The sequence below is a fragment of the Trachinotus anak genome, unplaced genomic scaffold (assembly GCF_046630095.1).
Source record: "Trachinotus anak isolate AG129_WGS33_773 ecotype Australia unplaced genomic scaffold, CSIRO_AGI_Tana_v1 ptg000007l, whole genome shotgun sequence".
In the NCBI taxonomy this organism is placed as follows: Eukaryota; Metazoa; Chordata; class Actinopteri; order Carangiformes; family Carangidae; genus Trachinotus; species Trachinotus anak.
In genome coordinates, this window is record NW_027273858.1 from 12,357,537 (window position 1) to 12,374,757 (window position 17,221).

General features: G+C 39.8%; 2 protein-coding genes across 5 annotated transcripts; both read right to left on the reverse strand.

Moving 5' to 3' along the window:
* Window positions 1-101: 101 nt before the first annotated feature.
* Window positions 102-11,735, reverse strand: slf2 (SMC5-SMC6 complex localization factor 2). Of its 4 annotated transcripts, none has more exons than XM_071480613.1 (21): window positions 11,571-11,735; window positions 10,887-10,921; window positions 8,547-9,094; window positions 8,169-8,417; window positions 8,020-8,065; window positions 6,062-7,527; window positions 5,846-5,928; window positions 5,629-5,742; window positions 4,533-4,700; window positions 3,996-4,101; window positions 3,821-3,908; window positions 3,583-3,724; window positions 3,403-3,490; window positions 3,117-3,293; window positions 2,842-2,936; window positions 2,601-2,688; window positions 2,344-2,454; window positions 2,095-2,172; window positions 1,909-1,995; window positions 879-947; window positions 102-732 (listed from the first exon to the last, which is right to left on the reverse strand). In XM_071480613.1, the coding sequence occupies exons 1-21, from the start codon at window positions 11,603-11,605 to the stop codon at window positions 403-405; spliced, it is 4,203 nt and encodes a 1,400-aa protein (XP_071336714.1). In that variant the 5' UTR covers window positions 11,606-11,735; the 3' UTR covers window positions 102-402. The 4 variants fall into 4 exon arrangements, with proteins under 4 accessions (XP_071336714.1, XP_071336717.1, XP_071336716.1 ...); XM_071480615.1 differs by having other exon boundaries at window positions 105-732; window positions 8,898-9,094; window positions 11,571-11,732; XM_071480614.1 differs by having other exon boundaries at window positions 105-732; window positions 5,846-5,925; window positions 11,571-11,732.
* A 259-nt stretch (window positions 11,736-11,994) lies between these two features.
* LOC139622908 (phosphoglycerate mutase 1-like) lies at window positions 11,995-16,705 on the reverse strand. Its single transcript, XM_071480621.1, has 4 exons — window positions 16,410-16,705; window positions 15,073-15,347; window positions 14,111-14,291; window positions 11,995-13,394 (listed from the first exon to the last, which is right to left on the reverse strand). The coding sequence occupies exons 1-4, from the start codon at window positions 16,546-16,548 to the stop codon at window positions 13,225-13,227; spliced, it is 765 nt and encodes a 254-aa protein (XP_071336722.1). The 5' UTR covers window positions 16,549-16,705; the 3' UTR covers window positions 11,995-13,224.
* Between the last annotated feature and the right edge of the window lie 516 nt (window positions 16,706-17,221).

The following is a 17,221-nucleotide window of genomic DNA, read 5'->3' on the forward strand; positions in this document are numbered from 1 at the left end:
GGCTGTTAAAGGCTCTTGTATAGTTATTGTAATATTTCTGACATCAATGGGAGTAGAAATTTTGCCTGAGATGTTTTATAAAAAGGCAACAAACAATTCTGTTAACATGTAAATAAAGTTTATTTTCTGTATTTGGCAACAGCTATAAAAAGTATTTTTTTATCATTAAAAAATAAACAACATGCACACACTCAAAACAACAGTAAAATTTTAACAATCAATCAGTAAACAAGAAAATGTGTCTGGTAATAATTGACAATATTAATTTAAGACTTTTCACGACCGAGTATTGCATACTTGAGGAGATTCTGAACCCTGCAGGACAATTAGTTTTACAGTAACTAAAGGCAGCAGTTCTTCAGACCATGTCCCAGACTCTGCCCACACTAAAGAATATTTACTCTAACTTAATGGTTCTGTTGCCTCTTCTGTTTCATTTTTCTCATCCACTGGATCGTCTCCTCCTGTTTCTCCTTGCCTTTCATCCAGTTTAATGTCCTGCTCTTCTGTCTCCTTTTCTTTCTCCTCCTCCTCCTCCTTCTCATCGTCAGCAGCAGTCATTGCAATCTCATTCTGCTCATCCTCATTGGTGTCCTCTTCTTGTTCAGGCTCCTCCATCACAAGATTTTCTGTCTGGCATTCCCCATCATCACTGTTATCCATATTGTCCTCTTCTTGGCTACTGATCAATGTATCCACAAGCTTAGGTTGCCAATAATCATACAGCTTGCCCTAAGGAATGAAAATATAGCAATGCAAATGAAAATCATAAACTTGTTGATTTTTATTGGAAGACTTCTAAGAAACAGAGCCGATTTTAAGTGAAGTTAAATAGATAATGTAAATAAACAATTCATTAGGGTGTGTGACTACTGTACATGGAGAGGTCTGGTCCTCTGAAGCAGCATCTGCCACTTGGTGGAGATCCTAGCCACAAGATCCTTTACCTGAAGGAGGAGGAGGAAGGTAGAGGCTGATGAACATACCGCACAACAGAGCACAGGGTAATTTAAATGATTGATTGAAACCAAGTCTGCATTGATTTATTAGTAGAAATTTGTATTTGCTCACCAGAACACTATTAAAAACAGATTAAAAAGTTCAAATCACTTTTACATATTCACATTGGTAAAGAAAAGTGTGGCCCAGTTTCTGAAAGGTATTCCAGTAAAATAAACAGGCAGCAACAATACGCTACTGTGCTGAGCTACAGCATATTCAGCAGTTAAGGGCTGTGCAAAAATGTCCAACTGTGAAAGTGGGCAAAACAACTTAATTTAGAGCTGAAACAATTGATTAGGCAATCAATAAAGAAACTGTATCAGTGACAAAACCGGCAGGCATTTCTCAACATTTATATTTTCTTCTGTCGACAGCGATATTCCTGTAAGGTTGTTTCCCTTTACCAAAATACCAAGGCTTGGGTCTTGAAAACTGTGCAAAATTATTAGTTATGACCTGAAGTCTGACTGTAACAGCATGAATTTAATAGTACATCTACAATAAAGTCTCTCAGCAAGGTATTACTTCAGATGAGCAGTAGGTGAGTGACTGAGATTTAACAATGGTTTTGATTGGATTTTTGTGAAAGGCATGAACTTAAACCAAATGAACTAATTCATTGACTTTTTCTCAGCATTCAACACAATCAAACTAAGGAGCTTTCTAATGGCAATATAAACGTACATCATTGATTGGAATTTAATTTTATATTGTTCCTGAGGGTACAGTCATTGTAAAAAGGTCCAGTAATGTTGTGTAGTGCCCCAATCACCAAATTTGATCTCCAGAATTTAGCTTCATGTCTTCAGAAAATGATTCTATATTGCATCTGGATCTACATCAAATACATACACAGATACACACACACACACAAATAACTGAAGATCCTTTTGAAATCATACGCACCTTGCTCCGGTAAAGACATTTCTCACTCTCTCTAATGTCACACTTGACATGCGTTTCCAGCTCAGAGCACAAACACAGTAGCTGCTTCTGAGAACCACAAAAAAATAACTGGTAAGTCAACATTAAATTAAAAATTACCAGCACATAGACCCTAAAGAATAGGAAAGAATTCAGGACAAATCATACCTTCTGATGGGCTGGGAAGAACTGAAAATTTGAAGCTTCATTTGCCAAGGTCAGAAGGCTATAGCAGAGGTAGTAGGACTGAAACACATAAATACATAGAAAGAAAAATACATAAGAAGAAAAAAAAACAAACAAACAGAAAATGTACACATAAGAAAACTAGATATGAAAAACAAGACAAAAAAAAAAATCTAAAATAAATTTTGGGTTGGAACATTTTGAAGCTTAAGGTATTAACTTTATGCTCACCTGTTGGTCTAGGGTGGCCATGTCCTCTTCTTTATCTTTCTGACTCCTCAGCATGCCTCGGAGAAGGGTGGAGGGTTGCATACATGGCAGGTATGGCCTCAGCGTAGAGAGCTAAGCAGGGTACCACACATTCATTAGATTGCAATAACCATTTAATGATTCCAAAAAAACTGCAAAAGGTCCCCTAAAATTTAATATAATGACTGCCGGCATCTGACGGAAACTGTTTAGGTTCAGGTTACACTGAAGCAGATTACCTGAAACTCCTTTTCTGCAGGTCTGTAAGTGCATTTTCCATCTAACAGCTTAGAGATCATGGACAGGCTTAAGTGTCGGCGCAGCTGTCTTTTCAAATCAACAACAAAAAAAATACTTTTAATGGTGTGCCATTATATTAAAACAAACAAACAGACAAACAAAAAATATAGTATACAATCTAATATCAAAAAAATAATTGAGATGAGCTTAGACAGAAATGAGGAAGATAAAAAGATTTACTTTCCACGTGTGTTGTCAGGCAGCAGTTGAACTACCAGGCACATGTTGTGGTGGTCATCTGTTAGATCAGTAAGGGCCAGACAGATTCTGGGCAGCTAAAGAGATTTTAAAATAAATTCAGAAGACTCAACAGGACTATAATGCAGATTTTAAATCATTAATGACATTGAGAATTAAAGGTCAAACAAAACAGCATATAGTAGTATAAACTGTGATTCTCACTATCTGCCTGAAATTTCTGCAGATCAAAGATTCAGAGACACATATGCACTGACCATTGTGTCCCAGTCCCTGATGTTGTTGATGATTTTATACTGTAGGGGATACAGTTCCACATTGGACTGGAGGATGAGCCCTGTGTCCAGGGCCACCCTTCCCACCACAGTTAATAGCAGCAGCAGCTCATTGTCACTGTACGCCCGTGGACACAGGCCCATACAGTAAGACAGGTACTGCAGATGAGAAAAAAAGAGAAAAAAAAACAAGTAGTGAATGATCTGAAAGGTGAACACACGAGAGCTAACTGTTCCTAGTGGACATCTGTTTCCTATTGTGTCTCACCTTCAACATGTTGTTACAGTTATGTTCAGGGAAAGTCCTCTGTTCCTTGTTGGTTGAGGGACTGTCACTTTTGATATAGATGTCCTCCCTACAAAGACAAAACAAACTAATTTCAAATCATCTTTTCAGGAAAGGGGAACAAAATGAATGAGTGATCCTTCACACAAGATGGCTACGTACAGCAAATCTCCCTCTGTGAATGGAGGCTGCAGATTCTCGAAAGGAAAGAGAGTAACAAACGCAACTCCCATGTTCATCAGGACCAGTGTCACATCAGCCAAACTGGGAACCCACACTTTAAACTGCTGGCTCCCATTTTTCACTGAGGAAGTTTGCACACGGAAAAAAAAAATTAGTTAATATGTCTAAGCAACAGGTGAGGAAATATTAAAATCTTAAGGGTGGGGAGAACACTGACCAATCTGATAAGCAGCAGTGCAGGCAATGTCACAGAGGGCCTGTAGTATCTTATCAGATAACATCCTCTCATTATGGACTGACATCATCTGACAAGATCAACAAAGAACAACTGTCAATGCTCAGACATTTGGACAAAAATCACCACTAACAGGCTCTAGGTTTGAGGGGCCTACCTTGAATAGGAAACGGGTAACCTGAGTTGGACAGGGCGAGTGACAGTCATAAGCTTCCTGGAACAATCCAATATTTACATGTAATCTCAGTTGAGCAGGACTGGACCTGATAGATAGACGGGGAGTGTTAAGTGGGGAGAGAAAGGTTAGAGGAATTAATTATTCAGCAAAACTAACAGTCTAAAGCTTTGCTAATGGCCAGTAGAAGCTTTCATGTTAAAAAAATAATACCCTAGTATAAAGTGCTGGATGGAGTAAACAAAATACTAATAATTTGCCTTTCCTGTGTGGAGGCTAAAAATGTAGTTTGGGTTTGTTTAGCCATTTACTTTTCAGGACAACTTTGTGTTGGTCAATGGTAAATTTTTTGCTGCAACTGACCCCAGACAAATGGTCAGAAGGTCCCCAAAATAATAATTCAATGATTACCCATATCAAATTTATTCTTGTTCAAGTTCTTGTTCAAGAAGATCTTGTTCAATCTCTTCAAGATATGCTGCTCTAAACCTCCACATGTACACAAAGAGTAGAGCTCACCAAAGAAGTGTTTTCTGTGCTGTCCCCTGTGGATTGACCATGCATTGTCTAAGCTGCAGTGTGTCCTGGTTGAAGATCTGGCCAAATTTCTCCAAGTTGAACACGACTTCTCCTGGAGGCACTTCCCTGATTGCATTGGACATGAGCGAGTAGCGCTGCAGGAATTCCCTAGGAAACAAATTACAACAAAATAGTCCTGTGTGATTTGACAATATACTGTATATCGTGCTATGACAGGAAAATGTTCGTTCATATAATTTCAAAATCGTTTAATTTTATGTTCTATCATTTATTTAATTGAGCCACCAATCACACTCTTTATGACAATTTTCTTTGTCTTTTGGACAACGCTTTGCATTCTACTATGTAGCACGGATGCAGACAGGAAATTTGCATCAAGGCAACACAAGCAAACATGGAGGACAGTTATCATGACCTAGTAATTAATTAACTAATTCCAAACAGGAGACATATCAATGTGAGATTTAACCACCCAAGTCAAAATAAGCAGCTCATACTAAAAAAAAAGGGCTATTTCTGTCACATGGATGTACTTTGCAAATGATTCCACAGACCACTGACCACAACAGACTCACACTCCCTCACCCTTTTACCACCTACACAAGAATCATGTCAAACCCAAGGTTCTCACACTTTCTTAAACATTGAACTCAAGGATTTGGGGGACTTTCCAGACCCAAACCCCTCAAATTCAAGGATCCAACAAAGCATAGAACTAGCAGGAACTAGCAGAGAGACAGTGGCACATGGCCTAGTTACGTTAGGTGAAAAAATATCAGAAGAACTTCAATTTCTATTTTTGCACAGAATATATAAATTCAAGCACTTTCAAGAACCCATGACTATTTATGTCTATTTTAAAAATACAGCTGCTGTTGCAACTTGTACCTGCAACACCTGGCTCCAGTTTACAGGGTAGAGAAACAGTATGAGTAACAAGTATTGATTTGAGATTTTGATCATATCACACAGCCCTACAATTAAACATAAAAATGCAGATTACAGTTTATGACTATGCAAGGACCATGTCCCACTGACAAGATATAATGTGTCAATATGCTTCTGCATGTCTTACTGTTGTTCAGTGGATATGCCCTCCTCCTGGTTCTCCTCAGCCTCCTCATATTCAGCTATCTTCAACAGGTCTTCTTTACATTCCGTTAAAAGCTTTGTCTCAATCTCTTTAGCTCTGACAGATAAAAAGAATGCAGAGAAAATTAACTCCTCTCATATTCAGCTACTGTAGCTGAAATTAAAAAGGTAATAGTCGTGAAATTTTCTGAATAATTTACTTTTTATTGGTGTTTATTTCCTTCAGCATCTGATCAAGGTTGTTCTTATAGTGGCCTGGCTTTGTGGTTGGTGGCAATGGCTGCTGTGGGAAACGTAAACAGATGAGGTATAAGATCCACAAAGAAACACACTTGTTTTACTGATCCTTTAGCTCAGCGAGGTGATTATACATTCAGAACTTTATGTACAATAAAGACAAACCCTTTGACACTTACCGTTTTTACTTGGCTGCTGCGATGTCCAGGTGTACTAGGCTCTGAGAAGGCTCCCTTCTCCGGTGTATCTGGGGGCTTGGTAACACGCTCCATCATCTCCTGCAAGGAAAGCAGCTGCTCCTCCTCACTGCTATGGGAGCTCTGGGTTACATCAAAATCTAATGCAAAGCTCAGTCCAAGGTCCAGTTCCACATCTATGGGATCCTCTTCATTCACCTGCTTTCTCCCTCCTTCACTTGCCTGTCTCCCCAGTGGTGGAGACTGAGAACAATGGGATGTAGAAGTTTGTTTGGAGGCAGCAGTATGAGTCTCTGAAGTCACTTTGTTAGGAAGGCGAGATGCGTGTTTATCATCAGATTTAACACTCTCTTCCTTAAGCTGCCTACCCGAGGAAGTGATTGTTTTTTGACTGTTTTTGACTTCCCCGTCTTTAGAGTAAAGGTGCATTACATTTTCAAGTTTTACCCGCTCTAAAGTTACAGTTGGCAAGGGGACTTGTGGGTTACCTGCTGAGGATGAGACTTTGGTGTCTACTGCATAGGGAGAACCAGTTACTTTGGAGTTCTGAGTTTTGCGACACAAGGATCCAGTAACTGGAGTACTGGAGCTGGTTACAGTGCTAGAACAACTTTTCTCTGAGGTAGACGATTTAATCGTTCCCTCATCTGTCTTTGACTTTGCAGTCTTATGTCCAGGGCTGACTACATAAGTCATCGGATCAGGGGTGAAGAGCTCATCTGTATCATAGTGGATTACTACAGGTCTTCGTGGGCGGGCGGTTTTATTCCTTTCTGCCGTACGACCTGCATTTGGTTTTGAGGCCGATTTGGGAGTACTTTTGTGCGTCTTTCTGCTCTCCTCCACATGATTACCTCTGCTCAGGCTCTTGACTGGTAAGGCAGAGGTACTATAGTGAGTATGCCCAGAGTGGTGGCTGCCCAGCTGACAATGAGGTAAGCTACTATTGTCCCTCTGAGAAACCTCAGGAGATAACAAAGTGCTTGATTTATTCCTTTTATCGCTTTCCTCACTTATTTTCTTCAAACTTTCTTCAACAGGCTTTGAAGATGATTTGAACTCTTTTATCTTCACAATATGATTATGAGTGGAATGAACGTGTGCCTGCTTTGCCCCGTCTGACTGTCGTCTCTTTATACAAGGTTTGGGTGACAGTGATGCGCAGGATGACTGGGCAGGTTTAAATGTGGACGACAGTTCCAAGCATGTTGACTGACCACATGCTGGCTCCAAGCACAGATGGCTATCTGTGATTTCGGGCAGCAGTTCCAAGACTGAAGGCTGCCTCGATGACGACACAAGTGAAGTGCTGACTGAGCTGCAAACAGTAGGTTTTGGTGTCTGTGCTTTGCCAGAGTTTGTACCCTGAAGACACAATTTCTTTGCATTGTCATCAGAGCCCTCAAACTCCCTGTGCCTCTTCTGAGATGAGCAATTGAAGTCCATTGCTGGTGACAGAAAAAGACAAATAATATATTTCCTTTTACCAATCATTTAAGTAATTTTTTAAGGAAAAAAAATTGATGGTGGTAGAATTTCAAATTTAAGAATTTGCTGCTTTTCAGTGTCTGGCCTTAAGGCCATTTGTCAGACAAAACAACATATTTGATGACATCATCTGGGGCTTTAGAAAAGTTTGATGGACATGTTTCAATATTCCTTAAATCAAATAATTATACATTAATCAGCAGATAACAATGAAAATAATCAAATGATATGTGCCATGTAAGAATTCAAATATTAAAAACAAAAAAAGATACGACTGAAGAGTCAACGAGATGACAGATTGCAGATGTTTGAGGAACAAGTTGATAAGTAGGAAAATAAGTTGACAGAGTCTGTGTGTGACCATTATTCTAATAACTACAAAAGGGAAAAATGCACATTCACAAATCTGTGTATAAATTAAGTAGATGAGTTATGTTCTTTGACAGTATTACCTGGCGTTAGTTTTTCACTTGAAGGTGTTTGTTCAAATTGTTGGACCTAAAAAAGAAAGTATATTAACTCTCAACAAGCTAACAATCAAAATCTTCAACCAAAACCCTAAATGAATTTGACATGTCATTAAACATATAACAAACTTTACCTGGTAAGGAGCTACAGGGCTGTGCATGTTGGGTAAACTGGAAGAACTACTTCTGTCAGAGGACTGGGTACTGGGAAAAGGCTGGTAGCCCCGTGGGGGGGCGTGGCTGTTTCCAGGACTTAAGTGCCCTGAGTCTGAGAAGGGCCATGGGTAAACTTCTTGAGCTGCACTGGTGTTGAGGGTTGTGGTCACAGGGGGCCTGTGCAGCTGGACAGTAGGTACGAGACTCCTCACATTACTGGACGGAGCCTAACAGAGAACATGTTAAGAACCACAACAATTTAGCATAACATGATTGCTGTAGTACAGGTCATAAACAAGACACCTTTAACAAAACCAGTTTTCAATAATGGCCACATTAAAAAAAAAAAACAATACCTTGTTTGATTCTTCATTTTTTGCATTTTTACATCCTGAATAAGACAAGGTGACCATAGGTTCAGTAACTTGAGGTCCCTTGGTGTGGAAGGACGGGGTGTGGGTGCCTAAATCCTTCATGAATTGTGGGGAAGCATGGTGATTGATACTGGCAGGCGAGGGCTGTGGCCTTTTTGCAGAGGTATCAATGTGAGATTGGCTTACTGGGACAAGATTTGATGAGCAGAAAGAGCCTGAGTGTTGAGCAGTTTGCTGTGGAGGACCCATTCTGTCTCTTGGCATGTGATAGGGCCTATGTGTTGGGGTTCTAAAGTTATTTGGGCTGCCTAGATTAAACTCTGTTGAACTAACTGGTTCCAAGGGATGAGGAGGTTGCCGAGGTGGACCCAGTCTGTCCCTGTAGCACAGCTCAGGGCTCTGAAGTGGCAACGCTCTCCTGGGTGGTGGGTGAGAAAGCCGGTTAGGGACCTGAGAGGGCTTCATTGGAGTCTCCTGATTAGAAGATGTGAAATGGGATAGAGAGTGCTGCTGGAGTGTAAGGTCCTTCACTAAAACACAAAGGAGACATGACAAAATGTGCCGTTTGAGTGCTCATGTGTAAACAGGGTTGAACATGTTGTCATTTTAGGGCCATGATGCCTATAGCTGTGGCTCATCTATCAGTCATTTTTACATATTCATGAATTTGAGGGTCAAACACAACATTTCACAAAACACAACAGCAATCAGGTTACGGAACTAGCTGGACAACACTTCTTGTTTATGATTGGACAGAAATCAATTCCAAGTTTATTTAATAAATGTGTTAAGGTGGGTTGGTGCAAAATTACATCAGCCTGAGGGTCACTCTAAATGCTATGCTCTTTCAAGTTAGGATTTGATAAGATGCCCCTTCTTATGTCACTTGTTGAGAGAGTAGCTGCCCCATCTCCTCACTCCATATGACAAAAGCATATTCCTCCTAGAGCTGGACAGCCAGCTAAACTGAGCAATCAGGGGTGAAGGGCCTTGGTAACAGAGGTGACCAAGAATCCAATGGTCACTCTGGCTGAGCTCAAGAGATCCTGTGTGGAAATGGGAGACACTTGCAGAAGGAAAACTTTCACTGCAACACTCCACTGTATGGGCTTTATTCAATTCTAGGCATCATGTTTGGAGGAAACCTTTGGAGGATGCTTTGGATGCTTAGAATTGGTTGCACCTGAGCTAAATTTCAAGTGTCATAGCAAAGGGTCTAAATACTTATGTTAATTTGATATTTCAGTTTTTCCTTTTTAATAAATTTGCTAAATTTCTAAAATTCTATTTTCACTTTGTCGTTATTACATCATATGGTCAATAGACTGCACTTATTTAGCGCTTTTACAGTCATATCGACCACTCAAAGTGCTTTACAATACTTGCCACATTCACCCACGCACACATACAACACACAACAACACACACTCATTCACTGATGGAACAGCCCTCAGCTCTACCCACTCTACCTCAGCCACATATAAACATCCTTTATTTAAATAGTCTCTTTATTTTGATTACAATCTCCTCTTCCATCCTTTCAAAGTCAGTTTAAAATTCATTCAAGGACACTGCTGAGAGCGCACAAAAGAAACAGAAAATGACACTGAACTGTTGCCAGGGACTTGGGTTCTGTCCAGTCACAAAAAAAGAAGTGTTGCCCCTCTTTACTATTACCTGAATTGTTGGTGTGTTTTGTGAAATGTCATTGTGTTTCCTGAAATGCCATGTTTCGACCCTCAGCACAACTGCACTTAATGGATTGACTAATCATTGAACTTACCTCCATGAAGACAACTTAGGGCATTTGAGACAGAAACCAAAACAAGGCCAATCCAAATAATACGATGAGTCAATATAATGAACTCAACGAACAGTGACTGGTGTGTTTCAGTACCACAGACTAAACATGTCCACTGGCCACAAACACAGGTCAAATAACTTTCATTATTTATATGCAATATTCTAACATGTAAATACACATTCCTAATACTTTGTCTACACTCATCGGCTTAAATGGCATGGAGAAAATATAAGAAACTCAATTCAACAGCACCACAAACTACTGCCTCCAAAACTAGAACAAATTTGATTTAGCTCCTCTCTACAACAGTTTCAACCAAAAAAATGAACGCTACAACATTCATACAGGTAGGTTTGATAGCAGGGTTCTTGTATTTGAGGTGCATCCAATAAACACAACTTGCTACCGTTTGAAAACTGACAGCATTGCTCCCTCCCTTACTTACTAACTATAGAGTCAGCGAAAGTGCACCACATTTCATGATGTAATTTTTTAAACACTTGACAACGCAGACCCACCTTTACTCCCCGGGGAGAGATATTCTCCAGGCGTCCTGCAAGAAGGCCAAGAGGGGGCAACTGAGGTTAAATTAGTCACCAAGACAACATGCAACTCAAATCCAAATTTAGAACTTAATCACGCAAAAGAGCCAAAGCGTTGCAGGGGCATCAACCCCATCATGAGCCGTCTTACCGCGGCCAACAAAAAGCCGACACCTGCCTGTCTGCCACCAGTCACAGCATGCTACGTTAACGACAACATTGAGTCCAGCAGCAGCAAATGTTATGAAGCTTCAGAGTTAACTCTATCATTATTGCTCAGCTGTGTCACTACTTCACAAAGTAACATAGCGATATTAGCAAGTATTAGCAGCGCTTATTCTAGCAAATAGAATAAAAGCTAGGTAATGCTAGCGAGGAACCTCACATTAAGGTCGTGTTTACAGTTTTTTTTTTTAAACAACATGGCAGTGTTATTAATTCTTTAACTTCATCATGTTAGGATAGCTTTCAGAAGAAAGATTGACAGCCTTTTCTCCTAGCTTGAAGAGAATTTATAAAAGCCCTTACTGTGCCTGGCTAATTTAGAATAAAATGTGATATTAGCAAGTCGTTGTTTCAGGAAGTGCCCTTTTTAGCTAGCCGGCTAACGCGCTTACAACTTAGCAATGGAGAGCAAACAAAGTCCGCAGGTTTCCTTACCGAGTCTTCCCTTGATTTTCTGTTGCCTTTCTCATTTTTAGGGTTAGACAGGCTTTCCATAACCACAGACAGCAACAACAACTGATTATGTATGCGCTCCAATATTGAAATCCTCTCAAGAATAACACCTTCTCCCGCCTGCAATTGCACCGACACAGCGTTTGACGCAGTGCATTGTGGAACTTGGAGTCCAACTATATGTCTCTTTAAAAGGATATTCCAGATATTTCATCGATTATGCCTCTAATCATATTGACAATAAGTGGTTCAACCATAGGGTTAAACTTGATCATCTGTCTATTTGATAAAAAAAAAAAAAAATAAGTGAAAATAAAAAAAACAAGAAAGTAAAAATATGTGATAACTATACAGTAGAGAATAAAACAAAAATAAAGGCAAGTCAAACAGACACACAAGCATTAGATGTGGATACAAGTGTAAATTTATTAGTTTAGAACTTTGAGGGTACATTTAACATTTTTATTTAACAGAGGAATTTACATTCATCAAAGAAAAATGGAAATACTTTAAGACATTATTGGATATTCCATTCACACACTGCCTAAAACCACCACTGCTGCCTCACAATGCTGTGAGGCCAGATGTAGGCATTAACTGTAGGAACAGGAGCTGGAGGCACATAAATACAAGGACGCAAAGACAGACCAAAGATGGCCAAAGAGAGTAACAACGATATTGGTCAAATTTAGATGTTTTATTTTCAGTTAATTATCTTTCACAGTGATATTGTGCACCTGGCGGACTAATGGAGGAATCCAAATAATGGATTTATCTCTTGTGCAGTGCAATACTGATGGCAAAGTAGTGTTTGGCACCCTTCAATTTGGAGAAATGTGGTGAAACAAAAAGAAAAATACAAAATGTCAGACACAACACAGACAGCAACAACACAGGACACTACACGAATACCATTCACAGACAGAGACAATAAGAGAAAAGAACTGTTTAGCAACCCTAACCCTGTCCCATCCTGCTCTCAAGAGATTGTAAAATTGCACCCCTTTATCAGTGGAATGTATCAATTATTGAAGTGAAATAAAAATAAGTTGTGCACCCTTTGCAGTGGTCCCTTTTATGTTAACAAGTTTAAATTAAATAATCATAGCAGAAATATGCCCAAGTGATCCGAAAAATAATAATGCTGTCCTTGGCAGGTAATTATGAAGTTAGTACGATCACATAGGTTAAACTTCCTAATAACCACCATCAGTACATTTGAAAAACAGTATCTCATGTACTGTAAATGTGTATTCAAGTGAATGGGAAAATGGCCTCAGACTGGACAATCAGAGCAATATTTTAATTAGTGAAGGGGCTGTGACTTAAATATTGAAGTACATAGATAAGAAACTACCTTTATCAACAATACTATCAATTTCAAGTTATAATATTAATGGATCATTTTAGCAAAAATTATTTACAATCTCTTGAGAACTATAGCTCTCCAGGCCCCATTATATCCTAACCATTCACCATCTACTGTCCCTGCACTGTACAAGGAGAATGAGGTTGTCTTTGACAACAATCTATAGTATACTCATCCCAAATAAATTAGGGTTTAGGAAAACTAATCTGAGGCCAGTTGTCTGGTACAACCTATACCATCATACACACAGAGGGCTCTCCTACGGCTTTACTTCTTTGCCTTTCCCTGAGCTGCCACAGCTTCCATGGCTTTGCGTACAGTCTCCTCATCTCCCAGGAACTGCATCGGCTTCACGGGTTTCAGGTTTTTATCAAGCTCATAGAGGATGGGGATGCCTGTTGGCAGGTTCAGTTCCATGATGGCCTCATCTGACATTCCTGCAGGTGGAAGCACATACAAACAGAACAGTTATATGATAAAGTAAATGAAGTTGCAGGTTGCTGTGTTCCATAGATGCAATATCACTACTTCACCACAACCGTTTGTGGCATTCACAATTTTCACATTTTTTTTAAAGATTCTTGGACAGAGTTTATGTAAATGACAAATTGTAGTGGAGCAAATTACTTGAATTTTCCTTATGTCAGACAATTGCTAAAACTGCAGGACAAAAAATGTGACAAAGCAAATACACAAAGCAAAAATAGACACGTCTGTATAATCAAAGACTAACAATTTCACAATACAAAATATCCACAAGTAAAAATTAAAACAGTAAATTTAAGCACCATTCCTTAGATTATTTTATGACACAATTTACTGCACAGTAGTCCTTACACTGATTAATTCTCAATTATCATCTAATTGTGTAAAATTCCATTATTATATACATTAAAATACTGAAGTAAATGACTTGCATTCAGAGTAAATATGAGCTATACAGGGGCATCCCTGTGGCTTAGTAGTTACAACATTGACCATGAACCGCAACATCACCAGTCATATCCAGCTGGGGACCTTTGCTGCATCTCCCCCTCCCTAATTCCCCGTCATCTCTCTATATTATCACTATCTGAAAAAGCAGCCCTCCATCACCTGCTAAGTGAGTGATGACAATAACTGCCTACAGGAGACTAATCACAGTGCCACCCACCTTCCAGGTGCTTAACAATCCCCCTCAGACTGTTTCCGTGGGCAGCAATGAGCACCCTCTTCCCCTGTTTGATCTGAGGTGCGATCTCGTCGTTCCAGAAGGGCAGTGCCCGTGCGATGGTGTCCTTAAGGCTCTCGCAGGAGGGAAGCTGCTCCTCAGTCAGGTCTGCATAGCGACGATCCTGCAGGGAAGACAATGACTATGTAAGATACCCAACAGAATAGAATAAAGACAGGCGATAAATGCTGGGTGTCTTTAATCTTCTTCTTTAGAAAGTTCCTGTACACTTATTTGTGAACATAGAGGCCCTGCTGCAAGCTAACACTTTGTGTCATGTTAAATGCTCAAATGTGAGATGTATTTGAGTGAAGAGTAAAGCCATCTATGAGACAGCTACTTATATGTGTTTCTACTGATAACACTACTAAAACGTTGGTGATCACTAATTGTGATTGTTTTGATAGCCACTACTGGCCAGTATGGGGTTATTACACCTTAACATTTGACTGTTAGGGCAGACAGACGTGATCAGTTTGTTGCTCCCTTGACTGAACTTTGAACTTGAACTTTCCAGAACTCATTCTTGCCAGTCATACATTAACTCACCTTGGATATACTATTAGGTAATAGCATTAGCAAATAGTAAGGGACTACATCTGATATGTCCGTCAGATTTCATTTGCACTGTTGAATGTGTAAAACATTTGGATATTCAAGCTGACCGTGCTGCAGACAAAAAGACAGAGACACATGACCTTATATCCACTCCAGTCATTGCTGCTGATTTCATTCATTCATGGAGAAATGGTTTACTGCCTGACTGTAGAGATATGTTATAGTCATGCCTCCTCTTTGTCAATCCTGTGTGGACTTAGTTGATCAACGTGGTCAAACCATTTCTTTCCCCACAGGCCAACAAAGCTCTTTGGTTGTGTGTATGTACTGTAGATATCATATCTTACCTTGCTGATGACAGTGTAGAAGTCATGGTCTGGGCCCATGGGGGGAGGAGGAATATCAAATGAGCGCCTCCAGATCTTCACCTGAGCCTCTCCGTGCTTGGCAGCTGTCTCTGCTTTGTTCAGCCCCGTTAGGCCTCCGTAGTGGCGCTCGTTGAGCCGCCAGGTGCGATGCACTGGCACCCACATCTGGTCAATGCCGTCCAGGACCAGCCAGAGTGTCCTAATGGCCCGCTTCAGCACAGAGGTGTAGCAAATGTCAAACTCAAAACCAGCATCTGTTAGGGTGAGAGACCCATGGGTTTAATGCATTTTGACCGCAGCTATTAAAAAATAATTTCACTTGGATAGTGTGACTGTTTCTTTCACACTTGTTTAGGTAGTGAGTCCCCCCACACTGCCCTCTAGGAACAAGTCTGCGCTTATTGCATTAAACATAATTTAGAAAGGATACACACCATGAAGAGGGTTAAGAAAAAGCAACTGAGTCTCAAGCCTTACTGAAAAAACAGGAGTTATATTTAGTGCTGCAGCTAACAACTGTTTTCATTATCAATTAATCTGCAGAATATTTTCTCAATTAATCAATTCATTGTTTAGTCCATGAAATGTTTTTCTTTTTCTTTTTTTTTTTAAATTGTGAAAACCAGCATTTTAAATACAATCTCTCAGAGCCCAAGGCGACATCTTCAGTGTGCTTGTTTTGTGTGACCAACATCCCAAAACCTGATGGCATTCAATTATGTCTCAAATAAGGAAAAACCCCTTTGGAGAAGCAGATAATGTTTGTAATTTTAGCTTTAAAATTAGTGAGCGATTTAATTGATTATCAAAACAGTTGCTGCTCAATATTCTTGCAGTCCACTAGTTGATTAATCAACTAATGCTTGCAGCTCTAGCTTCCCTGCAGCCTGGGTTATTTAGGCTTCTGGCAGTGTACATATTAGAGAAGCCCACAGCATGTTTCTTTTCCATGATTCCTCCCTGTTCTGCTGAATTAGAACAAGAAAGATGCGTGATGGACATTAAACATAACAGCTCCAAAAAAAAAAATAAATAAATAAATAAATAAAAAAATGCAGGTTGTTTTACTGCAGGGCTTCACAGATACACTTTCTGCGAGGAATCTCCCTCTGCGCAGGCTACAGGCCTGTCGGGAAGTATCATTTCTGCATGTTTGCACATCCTCCACATATTCCTGACATGCTCAGAAGAGGGAGGGGGGGGGGGGGGGTCTGTGGTCTGATGCAGAGGCGATTATGCAATCTTACCCGTGCATTGGCCTCTACAGCATGTCAGATATTTCGGTGAATGACGAGAGGAAACGGACTGCTCCTTACCTTTCAGAGCCAGTCCACCTCGCTTCGCCTCCTTCTCTCCGGTTTCGCTTAAATCGGCGTCAAACCAGCCGCAGAAGCGATTCTCCTGGTTCCAGTTGCTCTCTCCGTGGCGAATCAGCACTAATTTGTAGGCAGCCATTGTGTCTGATAATACAGCACCTATATGATTGAAAATTAGACAACTTTTTTTTTTTTTTTAAAGGTGGATGCTGGTGAAGTTAAATTGACAACTTCCCCAGCCCAGAGAAGCAGACAGATCCACTCGCTACTGTCAAACCGGTGAGGACTTTTATAACGCGGATTGGTTACTCCCGCAGTTCCTGGTTTTGTTTTACATCCAATGAGGTTCCGCTCAAGTGCGTCATTTTTTTTTTCAACATCTCCACCAATGACAGCGATGGGCGTCAGCGACGAGGATTGTTCTTGACCTTCATTCTCTGCATTGCACTTTATTGACTTTCATTGTTTCTGTCTATTCATGTTCATGTGATAGAAGAATGCAAGTTAGACCCTAAACATCACAGTAACCTAATTACTTCTAATTAATTGTAATTGTAATTAATTGTTCCAACTTAACCCTGTAATGCCTGACCCCAGAAATAATGGACAGAAAATTCTGATTTCTTGAATCTGGAACCTTTATTTGGCCCTTTCACAAAATTTGAAAAAAAAAAAATTACAAAAAATTATTTGCATATAGGTTTTTCCAAATTTTATACACGATTTTACTACATACTAAAATGCAAAAAAAATATGTAATTATAACTTGCTTCAACAGATTAAGTGTTCATGTTAGAATATTACTGTCTGTC

Bases quoted from the DNA above. Each gene is read 5' to 3' on its own strand.
- slf2 (XM_071480613.1), bottom strand. From the start codon at position 11,605: ATGAGAAAGGCAACAGAAAATCAAGGGAAGACTCG. The intron at 8,066-8,168 runs GTAAAGTTTGTT...TTTCTTTTTTAG, and splicing joins GCCCTGTAGCTCCTTACCAG to GTCCAACAATTTGAACAAAC. The intron at 3,491-3,582 runs GTACGTAGCCAT...TTGTCTTTGTAG, and splicing joins TTCACAGAGGGAGATTTGCT to GGAGGACATCTATATCAAAA.
- LOC139622908 (XM_071480621.1), bottom strand. From the start codon at position 16,548: ATGGCTGCCTACAAATTAGTGCTGATTCGCCACGGAGAGAGCAACTGG. The intron at 15,348-16,409 runs GTAAGGAGCAGT...TCACCCTAACAG, and splicing joins AGGTGGACTGGCTCTGAAAG to ATGCTGGTTTTGAGTTTGAC. The intron at 14,292-15,072 runs GTAAGATATGAT...TCTTCCCTGCAG, and splicing joins TCTACACTGTCATCAGCAAG to GATCGTCGCTATGCAGACCT.